At 42.2% G+C, this 18,414-nt stretch overlaps 1 protein-coding gene across 1 annotated transcript in view; it reads right to left on the reverse strand.

Annotated features, from left to right (window-relative positions):
* LOC122564812 (uncharacterized) overlaps positions 1–18,414 on the reverse strand; it is a 107,387-nt gene that overhangs the window by 52,726 nt on the left and 36,247 nt on the right. Inside the window, exons 5-7 of the mRNA XM_043720095.2 lie at positions 15,982–16,135; positions 2,771–2,954; positions 1,368–1,462 (exon numbers count right to left, since the gene is read on the reverse strand). Coding sequence (XP_043576030.2) covers positions 1,368–1,462; positions 2,771–2,954; positions 15,982–16,135 — 433 coding nt within the window. The remainder of the gene's footprint in view (positions 1–1,367; positions 1,463–2,770; positions 2,955–15,981; positions 16,136–18,414) is intronic.

Here is an 18,414-nt window from a genome sequence, read left to right on the forward strand (position 1 = left end):
ATTTTAATGTAAAATCTTGCTCCTGAATACTGGTTAGTCATTGTTGCTTTTAACTTGGTAGTTACAGTAAAAGTCTTAAAACGTTAATGCGTATCACGACATGCTTCCAGTCAGTCACTGGAAAGTCAAATATCTTTTGAAAAGTATTGGTCTCTACAGAGATCATACCACACTTCTTCCTTTGACATTGAGTGCAGACAGTATGAAGATATGAGTTAGGTGAGTAATGGAATCTTCAGGGTGAATCAGTCCCTCTCCCTAAAGTTTAAGTTTTGTCCAAATGCTAAGCTAGTCCTTGCAATTCTTTCATGACTACAAGCCTTGAAATGACTATTGATACAACCAACAGATGTTTAAAGCATTCATATAATGTTACTCTGTCCACCAAACTTAAAAGGCTCAACATCCATTAAAATGGAATATCATTTGGATTTATTAAATATTCACCTGCTTATGCCCAGAATACTCATTTCTATTTGCCATTTAAATAGGTTTTTTGAAGCCTTTCTCAGCACAGCTAAAAATGTAAAGGAAAATCTGCTATTTCTCTTGTTGATTCTCAGCCATTTCTCATATATTTTTATAAAAGGAACCTTCAGCATTCTTTTGCTATTTTTTGTTTCGAAAGTTATGCCAAATGTGATTGTACACTTTTGAATACACAAAGTGCTACTGGCCTCTGGAGCCACATTATATTGCCAGCTTGAGGGAATCTAGCTGCATCTGTGCTCTGGTGCAAGGTGGAGCTGCCAATTATTGCCTGATGGAGGATTTTTTTAGGGTGAGTTTGGCTATGTTCCCAAGTGTCTAAAACAGAAACAATGGTCCGAGATGAGTAGGGAAATTACCGTACATTCAAACTCCATGCTGACATAATCCATGTGTTTTAAATACAAGTATTTTATGGCAAAATTACTGGCCGAATTTGACTATCAATGTTACAAAACCCAGGTCTTACTAGAGTATTTTATTCTTTCCATCAAGTTATTTTTCTGATTAAGTTCATTTGAAACTGGTTTTCTCATTATAAAATATAAAGGGGAACAAGTTACTTGGTGCTCATTTTCAGAAGGGAACAGAGTAGCAAGCTAGAAGAAGTGACTTTAGATTTAGATTTTAGCTTACTTACAGTGTGGAAACAGGCCCTTCGGCCCAACAAGTCCACACTGACCCTCCGAAGAGCAACCCACTCAGACACATCCCTCTACATTTACCACTTCACCTAACACTACAGGCAATTTTAGCATTGCCAATTCACCTAACCTGACAACCAACAATATTACAACTTTGTAAAATCCAATCACACATTTTTAAGGTCTGATTATTGACTTTTCCTTTTAACTTATAGTCTGCTGAGTTGGTTTTACCAGCAGGCAGGAGATATGCTGCCTGTGAGGTTACTATTTCATTTCTAATGTTCTCTTCACAGTGACAGAAGCCTTCATCTTCAAAGGACACATTCCTGTAAAACACAACATCAGAAAGAGCCCATAAGATATTCATCGTCTCAGAACCAACTAGCAACAAACTGTCCAAACAAGGCTTGTCTTTCTTGAGCAGTTTTGTTAAGAGTTTGCAAGCCAAGTGATGCTTGTGACCTGAGCAATACCAATGTTCATGAATCATATGTGATGTTTTCACTAACTATCGTTCCCTCTGTCAAGGTGGATTATTAAACATTATTATTATGTGGTGCCCTTTAATGCTTTAAACATTGAACCCTATCAGCAGTATCATTGGTGAATAAATGTTACTGGAATCATTCCGGTTTCAAATGTAAATGGGATCACTGTACTGGGTTATGTTTTGCATGAGCAGAATCATGGCTCCACTTTACTCCCATTGTTGAGACATTTCTGTTCAATGCTAGCAGTTTGGTGAAACTGTTCTTACACATATGGAGTATGACACAATCTCAAACTTCTAGTTTGACAGAAAACAGAACTCGTCAAAACCCCTAGAAATCGACCTTTTTCTTGATCAATTGAACACCAGCTCTGTGGAATTAGATCACTTGATAGGCCCTGATTGGAGTTCAAATTTAAAATATCCATGTAGATAGTACCAGAACTAGTGGGCGGCACGGTGGCACAGTGGTTAGCACTGCAGCCTCACAGCGCCAGAGACTGTGTGGAGTTTGCACATTCTCCCCGTGACTGCGTGGGTTTCCTCCGGGTGCTCCGGTTTCCTCCCACAGTCCAAAAATGTGTAGGTGAATTGGCTATGCTAAATTGCCCGTAGTGTTAGGTAAGGGGTAAATGTAGAAGAAATGGGTCTGGGTGGGTTACGCTTCGGCGGGTCGGTGTGGACTTGTTGGGCCGAAGGGCCTGTTTCCACACTGTAGGTAATCTAATTCAAATTCAGAACGTTTGATGCATTTCCCTATTTCCTGTTTCTAGTGGTGTAACTGTTTTCTGAGTTTCAAAAGTTAAATATTTGCGTATCTATCAACACTCAGATCTCCGAAAACAAAACTCAGGGGCACACTAGAGGTGTATCCTTAGAAAGTTGGTTCATGCTCTTCATACACTTTTCTCAAAACAACATAACTATACACATCTATTTCTGCTGTGACAATAGTTTTAGTTTACCAAGTATGAACACAGTAAGTATTGAAAAGGATATAACTTTTATTCTAAAATCAAAGATGTCTGGTTACAATTGAGTAAATCCATTCCACAGGAGGCAAAGCAGGAAATTACAGTTAATTTTGTAATTCTGCACTGTGTAATAACTGTGCTATAGCAGAAAGTGTTAAATGCTTATTTACCGTAACATTAAAATGTGTTGGCTGTCATCGTATTTCATGATGCCATTTAAAGGCTTGTTGTTTTTGAACCATGTGACATTTGACCAATGGAATCCCTGAATTGCGCAGTGCATGGTGGCTGTTTTTCCCGATGCTACTGTGATGTGCTCTGGGTTCTTAATGATGTGGAGTTTAGGCGTTAAGGCTAAATGAGAAGCACAAATATACAGTCGTCAAACCTCCCCCTTTAAAACAGTTTTAAGATGATATCAAGTTAATCACCTGATCAGAGACAACATGCACTTGCAACTTGTAACACAAAACCTAAAAAGGTGCAGAGGCCACCTAATTAATTCTTTTAAGGACAGTGAGCAGCAAAGGTGGTATAAAAACATGTTTATCAACATTTTTCAAAAATGTGAATGAGATAGTCCTGCCAATCATTAATGGATTGCAACGTGACATTTGAACATATGGAAGACCCAAAGATCATGAAGAAGGGATTCTTTATTCCACTGGCAACAGGTCATTGCAAAAATGAAGAGAAATTAAGGATAAATGCGGAACTATTGTGGACAACAGAAAGATTGGTGGAGCTTGAGAAGGATTGCCAGACGATTGCAGGATATAGATAGGCTAAATCTTTAGCCTGATGAAGTTTAATTTTGCCACATGTAAGGTGATGCATTTTGGAAAGACTAATGCAAGAGGGAACTATACAATGGCAGAACCCCCAGTAGCATCAATATGCAGAGGGATCTAGGAGTATAGGTCCACTGTTTCCTGAAAGTGGCAACACAAGTGGATAAGGTGGTCAAGAAGGCATATATCATGCTTGCCTTCATCAGCATAAAAAATTGGCAAGTCATGTTGAAGCTGTATAGAACTTTAGTTCAGCCACATTTGGAATATTGTGTATGGTTCTGGTTGCCACACTACCAGAAGGTCATGAAGGCTTTGAGAGGGTACAGAAATGATTTACGAAGGTGTTCCTGGTTTGGAGAGTATTAATTATGAGGAGAGATTGAACAAACTTGGTTTTGGTTTCACTTGAATGTCGAAGGTTGAGAGGCAACCTGAGAGAAAGTTTATAAAATTATAAGAGGCATGGATAGAATGGATAGTCTGAGTCTTTTTCCTGGGGTAGAAATGTCAATTACTATGGTTTAAGGTAAAAGGGGGTAAGTTTAAATAAGATGTGAGAGGCAGGTTTTTAACACAGAGGGTAGTAAGTGCCTGGAATGCACTGCCAGAGGAGGTGGTGGATGTCAAAACAGCAGCAACATTTAAGAGCATCTTGACATATACATGTTTAGGGAGGGAATAGAGGGATACAGCCAACATGGAGGCAAAAATGTTTTTAGTTTGGAAAGGCATCATGTGTTGGTGTAGTCTTGGTAGGCCAAAAGGCCTGCTTTTGTGTTGCATTGTTCTTTATTCTATTGATTCCATGTGCAGGGAATGGGATCTTGTGAATGAAAGTGACAACACCTCGTGGCTTACAATGAGCTGAGGAATTCCTTTTCTGTGTTCTTTTCTTTCCCACCAACCCTCTCTCCACCAAAGATGCTCTTTCCTTTCCAATGAGAATCTGTAGCTATCCTCCTTCAGCACTGCCACCTGCTGCTGGAGGTCCTGTTATAAACTATAAACATAAATACAGGTAGTCCTCGGATTGTGAACGGGTTCCATTCTTGAGTCCATTCGTGAGCCGATTTGTAAACAAGTCGGCACACATTACAGGACAATACAAAGTAGCCATTCATAAGGGTAGAAAGCGTTCATGTGTCAGATATTTAAAATTATTTCCCCTGGATGGGATTGCGTTCATAAGTACAATCATGCGTAAGTCTGACTTCCATAAATTGGGGGTCCCATATAAATGGAATATTTGTGGGGAATTAGAGCCAGATACTAAGCCTACATTCATTTAGACTATAGATAAGCAGCAAAGAATGCTAAACAGTCAGTGATAGTGCAGTAACACAATTACAAACGTTTTCCTAGAATAGCGTTGCTTAAGGTACCACTTTGTTACAAACTCAATTTCACATGTAAATTTGTCAACTTCAAAGTATAAACCATTTCAGCAACAGTAAATGATTTACACTGAACCATATTTTCTGACTCAATCTCAATTTGTCAACTAATGAAGAGGATTGAATTATGAAGCCATTTATTTCAAAAGTACTTCCAAATATGTAATTATAGAAATTGAATTCACATCACTGGTCACTAATATTGTGGCTCTGAAAATGGTTCAATTAACCTCATCTGCTGTATTTGATTCTGATGCATCAAAAAACACAGCCAACAATTTAATTAATTTCAAGATTTTTTTAAACAAAGGATCAGATAGAGGATGCCATTAAAAACATCAACTTATATCTTTCTGATTTCAGATGTAATGAAACTACTGTGTGTTTGACTTAGTTTCTGTTTCTGTTTAAAATTTCAGTACTTTGTTCAATGCTAGGAACAAGATGAGAAATATCCCCATCTGTTGGCATAGGATAGTAGTGTTTCAAAAATTTCCAGATTGTTCTCCCTCAATGCAAATTTCACTTTTCAGAATTTGCAAGAACTATAAAAAGCCAGTGGATCCACAAATAGCTCCCTTTTGTAGAGATTACTCCAATCTAATCACCTCCCAGGTCTCTCAATCTCAGCTCTCTCCAGAAAGGCAACTAATTCTCCTATTCGATTCTTTGCTACCTCCATTAGCTTCAAAATAAATTATCACCTTGTAACTGTTAACCTAATTTGTGATCTCCAAGATAATGTATGGCATCGCAATTCCACTGGTGAACTTGCTGACTATATTATGTTTCTCTGTATCATCTATCATTGTGTCATATGTCTCTGCCTTAGCAGATGGCCTCTTGCCAGCTATATGCCTCACTCAACTTGCTCCATTTATACGTTGTAATTAATTAACTTATTCTGCCTGTTTTCTATGAATTCGGTACTTCTCCAGGATTCTATTCTATACCCCATTCTTCTTCCATTTCACTAATGCCCTTTGAATTATCAGCTAACCTCATCCAAACTTTGGCAGATGATTCTATTCTACTTCCCTCACATTGCAAGTCCTTATGTCTATAAGCTTTAGTTTTCTTTCTGTCCGGTTATTCAATCAGCATAGACCTGATCTCTATCATGCTCATTGATAAAAAGATAAATACCATTTTCCTAAGATCCCAAGGTCTTTCCAAGTTTTGAGAAGACTTGTAGCTCAGATTCTGGATGTAGGTTTGCTCACTGAGCTAAAAGGTTCATTTTCAGATGTTTCGTCACCATACTGGGTAACATCATCAGTGAGCCTCTGGATGAAGCACTGGTGGTATGGCATGACCGGAAATGACATCACCGCAGGAAATGACATTACCAACCCAAAGAAACCAAAACACATAAATAGAAAGCGAGCCATACCACCAGTGCTTCACTGATTATGTTACCTAGTATGGTGACGAAACGTCTGAAAACGAACCTTCCAGCTCAGCGAGCAAATCTACATCCAGTTCCCAAGGTGTCTCATGTCTCATCAACAGCCTACCTTTCTTTCCATTGAAGATCCTATCCTTTCTTCGTTCAAGAGCAAGCAAATAAGACAGAGAATCTGGAAAAGCTCAGAAATCTAACTTCAGGCACAGCAGACAAGGGGACAGCTATGAGAAAAGGGGCAGTCAGCACAGTACTGAGGATGTTGTACTTAAACACATGAACTATGTGAAGCAAGGTAAATGATCTTGAAGCACAGATGAAGTTGGCAGGTACGATGCTGTGGGTATCACAGAGTCATGGCTGCAATGGGATCAGGGCTAGGAACTAAATATCCAAGGCTACGCATCCTATTGAAAGGATTCATATACCCATCCAGAAGCCTTCTAAATCCAGCCTCCACCACTTCCTCTGGCAGCTCATTCCAGAGGGATATGGGACAAGTGGCAAATGGGACTAAATTAGGTTGGGATATCTGCTCGTCATGGACAAGTTGGACCGAAGGGTCTGATTCTTTGCTGTATATCTCTATGACTGTATGACAAGTAGGTGGGCAGAGAGAGCTGGAATGGCCTTGTTGGTAAGAAATGAAATCAATTTAGAGTCAGAAGGTGTAGAATCTGTACGGTAGAGTTGAGGAACCGCAAAGGAAAAAAGACCCTAATGGGAGTTGTGTTCAGGTCTCCTAGCAATAGTCAGGATGTGGGATAGAAAATAAATCAAGAGATAGAAAAGGTACTATTATAATAATCCTGGTGGACCAGGAAAATAAGGTTGGTTGTTGATCCGAAGAAAAGGAATTTGTGGAATTTCTATGACATAGCTTTTTGGAGAAGCTTGTGGTAGAGCTCACTGGGCGAACGGTTCTGGAGTTAGTGGATGTGTAATGAATCAAGAGTGCGGTACTGGAAAAGCACAGCAGGTCAGGCAGCATCCGAGGAGCAGGAGAATCCATGTTTCAAGCATAAGCCCTTCATCAGGAATGAGGTTTGTGGGCCGGGATTGGGGGGGAGCTGAGAGATAAATGGGAGGGGGTTGGGGGGGAGGGGGAAGGTAGCTGAGAATACAATTGGTAGATGAAGGTGGGGAGAAGGTGATAGGTTGGAGGTCCAGGACCTGCGTGTCCTTGGTTGAGTGTGAGGGGAGTTGAAGCGTTCAGCCACAGGGCAGTGGGTTGGTTGGTGTGGGTGTCCCAGAGATGTTCCTTGAAACGATCCGCAAATTGGCGTCCTGTCTCCCCGATGTAGAGGAGATCACATCGGGTGCAATGGATAGAGTAGATGACATTTATGGAGGTGCAGGTAAATTTCTGTTGGATGTGGAAGGATCCTTTCAGGCCTTGGACAGAGGTGAGGGGGGAGGTGTGGGTGCAGATTTTGCACTTCCTGCGGTGGTAGGGGAAGGTGCCAGGAGTAGGATGAGGGCTGGTGGGGTGGAGGGGGGGGCATAGATCTGATAAGCGAGTCGCATTGGGAGTGATCTCTCTGGAATGCTGATAGGGGTGGGGAGGGAAATATATCCCAAGTGGTGGGGTCTGCTTATAGGTGGCGGAAGTAGCAGAGGATGATGCAATGTATGTGGAAGTTGGTGGGGTGGAAGGTTCTGTCCTTGTTGCATTGGGAGGGGTGGGGATCAAGGATGGAGGTGTGGGAAGTGGAGTAGATGCTGGAGGGCATCATTGACCACATGGGAAGGGGAATTGCGGTCTTGAAGAAGGAGGCTATCTGGGATTTTCTGTGATGGAATTGGTCAGCCTGGGAACAGATGCGGTGGAAGCAGAGGAATTGGGAATAAGAGATGGCATTTTTACAGGAGGCAGGGTGGGAGGAGGTTTGTCCAGGTATACAGGAGTTGGTGGGTTTGCAGTAGATGTCCATGGTTAGTCGGTCATCAGAGATGGAGATGGAGAGGTCCAGGAAGGGGATCCCATCACGAGCATTATATTTCCCTCACCACTCCTACCTGCATTCCACAGAGACCACTCCCTCTGTGACTCCCTTGCCGGATCCACGCCCCCCACCAGCCCTCACCCCCCTCCCAGCACATTCCCCTGCCACTGCAAGAAGTGCAAAGCCTGTGCCCACACCTCCCCCCTCACCTCTGTCCAAGGTCTTCCACATCCAACAGATGTTTACCTGTACCTCCACCAATGTCATCTACTGTATCCATTGCACCCGATGTGATCTCCTCTACATCGGGGAGACAGGACGCCAACTTATGGATCATTTCAGAGAACATCTCTGGGACACCCACACCAACCAACCTCATTGCCCTGTGGCTGAACACTTCAACTCCCCCTCCCACTCCTCCAAAGACATGCAGGTCCTGAGCCTCCTCCATCGCCAAACCCTAGCCACCCAATGCCTGGAGGAAGAATGTCTCATCTTCCACCTTGGGACCCTGCAATCACACGGGATTAATGTGAATTTCACCAGTTTCCACACTTTCCCAGCCTCCACATTAACCCAGTCCCAAGCCTCCCTCTCAGCACGGCCCTCTTTACCTGTCCATTGTCCTTCCTATCCATCCATTCCACCCTCCTCTCCAACTTATCAACTTCTCCCTCACCTTCATCTACTTATCGCATTGCCAGCTACCTTCCCCCAACCCCACTCCCTCTCCCATTTATCTCTCAGCTCCCCAACCTACAAGCCTCATTCCTGAAGAAGGCCTCTTGCCTGAAACGTAAATTCTCTTGCTCCTCCAACGCTGCCTGACCTGCTGTGCTTTTCCAACACCAGACTCCCAACTCTGATTTCAAGCATCTGCAGTTCTCACTTTCTCCTGATGTGTAATGAGACGGACTCATATAGGAGGCTTTAATGTGAAGGAACCCCTATGGGCAATAACCATAATATCATAGAATTCACCCTGCAGTTTGAGAGGGAGAAACTGGAATCAGATGTAACAGTATTACCATTGAGTAAAAGTAACTACAAACGAGGGAGGAGTTGACCAGAGTTGATTGGAAAGGGAGCGTAGCAGGGAAGATAATGGATCAGCGATGGGGGGTAATTCGGGAGGCACACCAGAAATTCATCCCAAGGAAGAAGAAATGTACTGAAGGGAGGATGAGGCAATTGTAGCTGACAAGGGTAGTCAGAGACAGCATAAAAGCAAATGAAAAAGCATACAATGTGGTTAAGATTAGTAGGAAGCAAGAGATTGGGAAGCCTTTAAAAACTAGCAAAGAAGATCTAAAAAAGCAATAAGGCGGGGAGAAGATGAAATATGAAGGCCAGTGAGCCAGGAAAATTAATGATGAATGCAAGAGTTTTTTTTTTTACAAATAGAAAAGGTGAGAGAGAGCCAAGAATGCAGACTGGACCACTGGAAAATGAGGTTGGAGAGGTAGTAACGGGGATCAAAGAAATGGTGGAGGAATTTAGTGGATACTTTCCATCAATTTTCATACTGGAAGATACCAGCAGCATGCAGAACTTCAAGAGTGTCGGGGTGAAAATGTGTGTAATCGCTATCACTCAGGAGAAGGTGCTGGGGAAGCTGAAAGGTTTGAAGGAGAATAAATCAACCGGATCAGGTGGAGATATGGTCTAACATATGGTCCAGGCCAGATGGACTAACCCCACCCCCTCCACAGGTCTGATGGAGATAGCTGAGGAGAATGTAAAGTCATTGGTGGTGATCTTTCAGGAATGACAGGAGTCAGGGAGGGTCCTAGAGGATTGGAAATTGGATAATGTAACACCCATGTTTAAGAAGGCAGGGAAGTAGAAGACAGAAAATGATAGTCCAGTTAGCTGACCTTGGTCATTGGTAAGATTGTAGACTCCATTATTAAGGATGAGATTACTGAATACTTGGAAGGTTGCTAAATAAGCTAAGAGTCTATGGTGTTAGGGGTAAGGTATTGGCAAGGATCGAGAATTAGCTGACTGTCAAAAGGCAGAGAGTGGGGCTGAAGTGGTCTTTTTCAGGATGGCAGCTGGTGACCAGGGGTCAGTGTTTGGACCAGAACTATTCACATTAAACATTAACAATTTGGACAAAGGAACTGACGGCATTGATAGACCATAAGATCATAAGATTTTGGAGCAGAATTTGGCCATTCGACCCATGGCTGCCATGTTTCTCAGCCCAACTCTCCTGCCTTCTCCCCATAATGCTTGATCTGTGATTTGAAATATTTTAGGTTAAATATTTTTTAGGTATTTGAGGAGCTACCTCCCACTGACTTTTAGAATTCAGGGGCAGACAAAACTTTGAAGCAAACAAACTAAACTTGATTCACCAGGCTTTAGTAGATAGGCTTTGCCAAAGCCCTAGCTGCAAGAAAGTGAATTTATTAAAAGGTTATAAATGTTTTAGGCTGAATATTTTTTGCCCTTGAAAAATATAGGCAACAGTATGTGATTGGGTAAATATGGTGTGATTGTAAAAATGAGATTCCCGATGTTTTGTTTGTTGTGAGATCTGGGCCAGCACTTATTGACTGTCCCTAGTTGCCATTGAGAAGGTGGTCGTGAGCTGTATTCTTGAACTGCTGCAGTCCATCTGGTACAGGTTGATCCACAATGTATTAGGGATGGAATTCCAGGATTTTGACGTAGTGACAGTAAATGAACAGCCATATATATCCAAGTCAGGGTTGTGAGTGGCTTGGAGAGGAACTTGCAGGGGGTGATGTTCCCATATATCTGCTGCCCTAATCCTTCAGGTTGGAAGTGGTCGTGGATTTTGAAAGGTGTTGGATCTTTGGTGAATTTCTGCAGTGCAACTTGTAGATAGCACCTTGCTGCTTCCCGAGGATTGGTGATGGAAGGAGTGGATATGGTGCCAATCAAGCAGGGTACTTTGTCCTGGATGGTGTCAAGCTTCCTGACTGTTGTTGGAGCTGCACTCATCCAGGCAAGTTGGGAATATTCCATCACAGTCCTGACTTGTGCCATGTAAATGATGGACAGGCTTTGGGGTGTCAGGAGGTGAATTACTCGCCACAGTATTCCAAGCCTCTGACCTGTTCTTATAGCCAGTGTGTTTATGTGGTGACTCCAGTTAAGTTTCTAGTCAATAGTAACCCCAGGATGCTAATAGTGAGGGATTCAGTGATGGTAACACCATTAAATGTCAAGGGGTTGTAGTAGGATTATCTCTTATTGGAGATGGTCAATGCCTGGCATTTGTGTGGCATGAATATTGTTTGCCACTTGTCAGAGGAAGCCTGGATATTGTCCAGATCTTGTTTCATAGAATCATAGAAGCCCTACAGTGTGGAAACAGGCTCTTCGGCCCAACAAGTCCACACCAAACCTCCGAAATACCCTACCCTATTACTCTACATTTACCCCTGACCAATGCACCTAACCCACACATCGCTGAACACCAGGGCAATTCAGCTTGGCCAATTCACCTAAGCTGCACTTCTTTAGATTGTGGAAGAAACCCACGCAGACATGGGGAGAACATGCAAACTCCAGACAGACAGTTGCCTGAGGCTGGAATCGAACCTGGGTCCCTGGTGCTGTGAGGCAGCAGTGCTAACCATTGAGTTACTGTGTTGCCCCTTTAAACATGAATTACTTCAAGATCTGAGGAATCACAAATGGTGCTGAACATTGTGCAAACATCCCCACTTCTGGCCTTACGATGGAGGCAAGGTCATTGATGAAGCAGCTGAAGATGATTGGGCCTAGGACAGTGCCCTGAGGAGTTCCTGCAGAGGTCTCCTGAAGCTGAGACCTTCAACAACTACAACCTGTGTATCAGGTATGACTCCAATCAGCAATGAGTTTGTAGAGAAGAATCTGATTTTTCACCCAAGGATTGGACAGTGAGATGAGAAACTCACTAGTAAGTAGGGAGAGTCCTATACACATACAACTGACAATTCTCTAATCTCACTTCATTTATATGCAGTTTGGTAATCCTCCCATGTAGACGGTGACAATTTCTAATATAAAAGTCTGAAGCAGTTCCTGGTAGCTCCAGCACATTAATTGCTCCTCCATGCCTAAATCTTGGACAGTAGTCTACAGCATCTCAAGGCACTGTCTATGGGTAGTGACTGGCTATACCCTCAGACATCAGCATAGGAGACCAGCCTCATCAGAGCAACACAGCTTGTTGGACAGTTGTCCATTTCAATGTTGCACTTTAGAGCACACCATTATTGTGGCTGGCAGGTCAGGAGCAGACACTGGAACAGATACCAGCCTCAAGCAACACTGCAGGGTGCATCTCAGGGCACTTCACTTGTTCTCTTAGTGGTCTCTCATGTCATACCTACTTGGATGCTCACAGTATCTCTGCTTTGCCTTGCTGCCTCATTCAGAACTGACAGCTTCACAGAATTCTTATCTTACCTTTCTACTTAGCACGGCCACAAAGCCAGGTAACTTCTCATGGCTGTTACCAGTGATCAGTCAAGGGAGTGGATATCTTGCTATATGGCACCGTGCTACATCAGTGTCACACCTATAGCAGCTGACATGACAAACATGCTTCAAACGCTTCAGCCAACCGGCCACAATTCAAAATCTGAGTGATATAGTCCATGGTCAGGTTAAAAGGGGACTGTCTTTAGTCAAGGGGTTACTGGGGCAATAGTTAAGGGCAGGGTCCAAACGAGATCATGGGGTTTGGGCATTGTCCGTTGGCCACTTGGGCATTCAGGGTCAGAGGCTCCTTATGCAGGGATTGGGAGTCTGAAAGTCAAGGTGTGTCATCAGGGATGGAAGTTCGAGAAGTCAGTTGTGGGGATTGGAGGCAGCATGTTGGGATGCAGAGGGAACAATAATCATGACAGGGACAACTCAGCACATAAGGGTGGGAGACAACTGTACATTGCAGAGCTGTGAGAAGGGGATTGCAGTGTGTCACAGCATTGCTAAGTTACAGGACTGCTCTCTGAGATAATGTTGGAAGCAGAAGCAGTTGGGTGGAAACATGGAAACTAAAAACAGGTGGACTCAAGAAGGGATACAAGAAAGAAAGGAACTTGAAGACTTGGTTTGCCCTGAGATCATCAGAATGAGCCTGAAACATAATCTGCAAGGCACACACTCAAAATGGCTGCAACCACACCTGGAATCACCATAAAAAAATAGAAGTAAGCCATTTGGCCCATCAAGTCTAATCTACCACTCAAAGACATTGCAGTTGATCTGATAACTCTCACCTCCATACTCCTGCCTTGATTCCCTTACTTATAAAAAGCCTGCCTATCCCAGCCTCATCAGCCCTCTGTGGTAAAGAATTCCACAGATTATCTAACAACTCGATAAAAGGTTCTTGCTCACCTCTGTCTTAAATGGGCATGATTTTTCCCTCCAATGGCAGACTTTCCAATAAAGGGCAACAATCTTTCCTCATCTACTCGGCGAAGCCCCTAAAAACCTTACAGATTTCAATAAGGTTTCAGGTCGTTCTTCTAAACTCCAGTGAGTACAGGTCCAACCTACTCAATCTCTCCTCATGGGAAAATCTGTCCATACATCAGCAACAACCTCGTGTACTTCTCTGAACTGCCTCCAATGCCTGTACATCTTGCCTTAGATAAGGGAACCAACATTCTTCACAGTATTCCAGTTGTTGTCTGACTAGTGCCTTGTATAGTGTTATCAAGGTCTATTTTTATATTCCAAATAAAGGTCAGTATTCCATTTGCCTTCCTTATTACCCACAAAACTTGGAAGCTCGCTTTTTGTAATTTATGCATGAGGATGTTTGCGATTTTCGAGAAGCTTTGTAGCTCAAGGTGAGGTTCAGCTTGCAAGTTTGCTCGCTGAACTGGCAGGTTTGTTTTCATATGTTTCATCACCATGCTAGGTAACATCATCAGTGAGCCTCTGGTAAAGCACTGGTGTTCTGTACCACTTTCTATTCATGTGTCTTAGTTTGTTGTGATGGGCGATCTCATTTCCAGTTCTTTTTCTCCAAGGTTGGTTAACGGGGTCTAAGCTGAAAATGTGTTGCTGGAAAAGCGCAGCAGGTCAGGCAGCATCCAAGGAACAGGAGAATCGATGGGGTCTAACCCTATACCAACAACTAGCAAAACAAATGTTATTTACAAAATACCCTGCAAAAACCTGTAACAAATATTACATCGGATAGACAGGCAGGAAACTAGCCACCAGGATACACGAACACCAACAGGCCACCAAAAGACATGACCCACTATCACTAATATCCTCACATATAGATGAAGAAGGACACCACTTCGACTGGGACAACATATCCATCCTTTGACAGGCTAAACAGAGACAAGCACAGAAATTCCGAGAGACCTGGCATTCAAACTGGAACTCCATCAACAAACACATTGATTTGGACCCTACTTACCAACCTCTGAGGAAAAGAACCAGAAATTATATCCCCCGCCTTAAGAGACGGAGACACATAAACAGAAAGTAGGACAGAACATCAGCACTTCATCAGAGGCTCACTGATGATGTTGCCTAGCATGGTGATGAAACATCTGAAAACAAACCTTCCAGCTCAGCGAGCAAACTTACAACCTGAATGCATGAGGACCTCTAAACCTTCTGTGCTGCAGTTTTTTTCAGTATTTCCCCATTTAAATAATGTTCAGTATTACAGAAGGCAATGAAAATCGTATTTTCGATTTGTACCTTACTTAGTTATTTCCAAAGTTTTTTTTCTTCTTTTAATAAGCTCAGGAAGGTCATCTCCATCATTTTAATTTCTTCCTGGATGTTCAAAAAACCTGCTTGATCATTCCAACTATTCTTTCTCTACATTTCCCTTCCCTTATTTGTTCAATTCATGCCCCTCCCAACTCCAACAATGGATTGTGACCCTGTGGCTAACAGAGTTGAAGCCTAACATGCATGATGGAAAACTGTGCGAACTTTACATAAACTGTGGACTAGCTTGCTGTGAAAGGAAGAAGTAAACCAGACTGCTGACTAGGCAAATGGCTGATGCTAAAGGATATTCAACCTCTGAGGTTTCAAAAAGGGATAAATTAAACTGCTAAGAGGAACCAAGGAAGCAGATGTCTCCTGTTTACTCAATCCTTTGAATCTCAGTCATGAGGGTTCCATTCAAGAGGTATGTTATCGAACGTTCTGGAAGGTTGGAAGATATTTTAAAAAAGGGCATCAGAAACATCGGAAGCAACAATCCGAAATCCAACATTGCGAAGAGGAGATTTGGAACTTAGAGCTGACTTCAACTCGACAGAGTAAAGCTGGCCAGTTAAAGTGGTTAAGAATAAATATGAGTAGTTAAGAGCTACATGAGTGTTATAAATGATTTAAACACTAATAATGATTAAGTTGTGCTAGACTCTAGTTTGAGTTGTCTTTTAGTCTGTCATGTCAGTTGACATCTTAGTCCAAGGTCTGGATCAATGGTGCTGGAAGAGCACAGCAATTCAGGCAGCATCGTCCAAGGGTCAACAGATTTCACCCACAAATGTGACCCCGCCTCATTTTTCACGAATTCAGATAAGCCAGTTGTATATTTCCAACATTTAAGTCAGATTTCCCATATCTATCGTTTTTCACACAATTACAGAAAGAATTGCATTTTGCATTTTACTAACGATTCCATTTCAATATAGTTTTTAAAGCTTTTTTAACATCTTTTATACACATTTTAATGAATAATAAAAGGTATGCTTGTGAAAGCCAATGTCAGTCCTAACATTTTTACATTTATGAATAATAATAAAAAAAAATTGTGCATGACAATCTCTGTTCTTAATAACACATTATAGGTAGTAGAGAGTAGAGAGCACCACTGACCTTTAACCTTCAAAGTTGCTGGATTGCTATGTGTAGTGACATTAAGTATTGGATTATAAGTAACACTGATGCAATTCCTGTTATCTTCCTCTGAGACATTAGCAATATGTTCTTCGGCAGATGCTTTGAAAGGGTTTTTGTGACTATATTGTCCCTAAAGAGCAGAGGAACAAATCAATCTGAAAATATTTACTGTTTAAGATTCTTCCTGTTAAGATTCCTTTACACAGTAATGCATACATTATGTCACATCAAGAATGAAAAATTAGATTATACTTGTTTTGTTCCACAAACCTTTAAGAAGATTGTTTTTCAGAACTCAACCTTGAAGTGTACATGACTCTGCAATTTTGTTTATTACAACATGTTATTGGAGAAACTCTGTTCTTAGAGGATTAGAAATATGTTCCCCGAAGGTTTTTCCATAATTGTCCAATGAATCATTGAACTCTGCATATTCAAAAATTCAGTTCCGTGTTTGTTTTAACTAATCTCAGTTGAATAGTGTTAGAAGTGCCACAAATGACTTCAACTCTGCAGTTCTGTCTAAGTGCAATTCTGGATACAGAAAAATAAATTACCTCAAATGACAGGGACCTTGATGTTTCTGAGGACAGCGTGAAACAGACTGATATGCTAGAACAGGTTGATGTTAGGAAGGAGGATGTGCTGAAACTGTTGAAAAACATAAGGATAGATAACTCCCCTGGGCCAGATGGGATATACCCAAGGTTACTAAAGAAAGCGAGGGAAGAGATTGCTGCGCCTTTGGTGATGATCTTTGTGTCCTCACTGTCCACTAGTGTAGTGCCCAATGATTGCAGGGGGGCAAATGTTATTCTCATGTCCAAGAAAGGGAATAGGAATAATTCTGGGAATTACAGACCAGTCAGTCTTACGTCTGTGGTGTGCAATAGACTTGGAGAGACAAGATTTATGATTACTTGGAAAACCATAGTTTGATTAGAGATAATTAGCATGGCTTTGTGAGGGGCAGATCGTGCCTCACAAACCTTATTGAATTCTTTAAGGATATGACAAATAATATTGATGAATGTAGAGCAGTGGATGTGGTGTACATGGATTTAGCAAGGCATTTGATTAGGTTCTACATGGTAGGCTCATTCAGAAAAGTAAGGAGGCATGGGATACAGAGAAGCCTGTCTGTCTGGATACAGAATTGGCTGGCTGATAGAATTCAGAGGGTGGTGGTAGATAGAAAGTATTCAGCCTGGAGTTCTGTAACCAGTGGTGTTCCACAGGGTTCGGTTCTGGGACCTCTGCTCTTTGTGATTTTTATAAATGATTTGGATGAGGAAGTGGAAGGGTGGGTTAGTACGTTTACCAATGACATAAAGATTGGTGGAGCTGTGGAAAGTGTAGAGGGCTGTTGTAAATTGCAACGAGGTATTGACAGGATAAGTGGCTGAAAAGTGGCAGATGGTGTTCAATCTGGAAAAGTGTGAAGTCAATCACTTTGGAAAGTCGAATGTGAATGCAGAATACAGAATTAAAGGCAGGATTCTTGGCAGTTTTGAGGAACAGAGGGATCTTGAGGTCCATGTCCATAGATCCCTCAAAGTTGCCACCCTTGTTGATAGGGTTGTTAAGAAGGTGTATGGTGTGTTGGCTTTCATTAGGGAATTGAGTTTAAGACCCAGAGGTTATGCTGCAACTCTATAGACTTCTGGTTAGACCACACTTGGAATGTTGTGTTCAGTTCTGGTCACCTCATTGTAAGAAAGATGTGGAAGCTTTAGAGAGGGTGTAGAAGAAATTTACCAGGATGCTGCCTGGACTGGAGGGCATGTCTTATCAGGAAAGGTTGAGGGAGCTTTAGGGCTTTTCTCACTGGAGCAAAGAAGGATGAGAGATGACTTGATAGAGGTGTACAAGATGTTGAGAGGCATAGAGTTGATAACCAGAGATATTTTCCCATGGTGGAAATGTCTATCATGAGGGGATATAATTTTAAGGTATTTGGTGGAAGGTTTAGGGGAGATGTCGGAGCTAGATTCTTTACTCAGAGAGTGATGGGTATGTGGAATGCACTGCCAGCAGTGGTAGTAGAGTCAGATACATTAGAAATATTTAAGCGACTCTTGGACAGGCACATGGAAGTTAGTACAATGAAAGGTATGTAGGTTAGTCTGATCTTAGAGTTGGATAAAAGGCCGGCATAACATTGAGGGCCGAAGGGTCTGTACTGTGCTATGTTCAACTCCAGGCCAAAGTAGCCATTAACAGGTCCAGACAGCAGGCAGTGGAGCAGATCATAGTTGCCAACTCTATGTCCCTTTTCTGCGGTTATGTTTGTGCCCAAGTGTCCTGGAGGGAGTATGTGGTATCCATCAATACTCTCAATGCTTTTAGAGAGAGGTGGGCACCACAAGAGATAGAGTGCTTTATTTCATCCTCCAACTCCATTTTGAT

The sequence above is a fragment of the Chiloscyllium plagiosum genome, unplaced genomic scaffold, assembly GCF_037043375.1.
Source record: "Chiloscyllium plagiosum isolate Xiang-an unplaced genomic scaffold, Cpla_swu_hap1 HiC_scaffold_21, whole genome shotgun sequence".
Lineage (NCBI taxonomy): Eukaryota > Metazoa > Chordata > Chondrichthyes > Orectolobiformes > Hemiscylliidae > Chiloscyllium > Chiloscyllium plagiosum.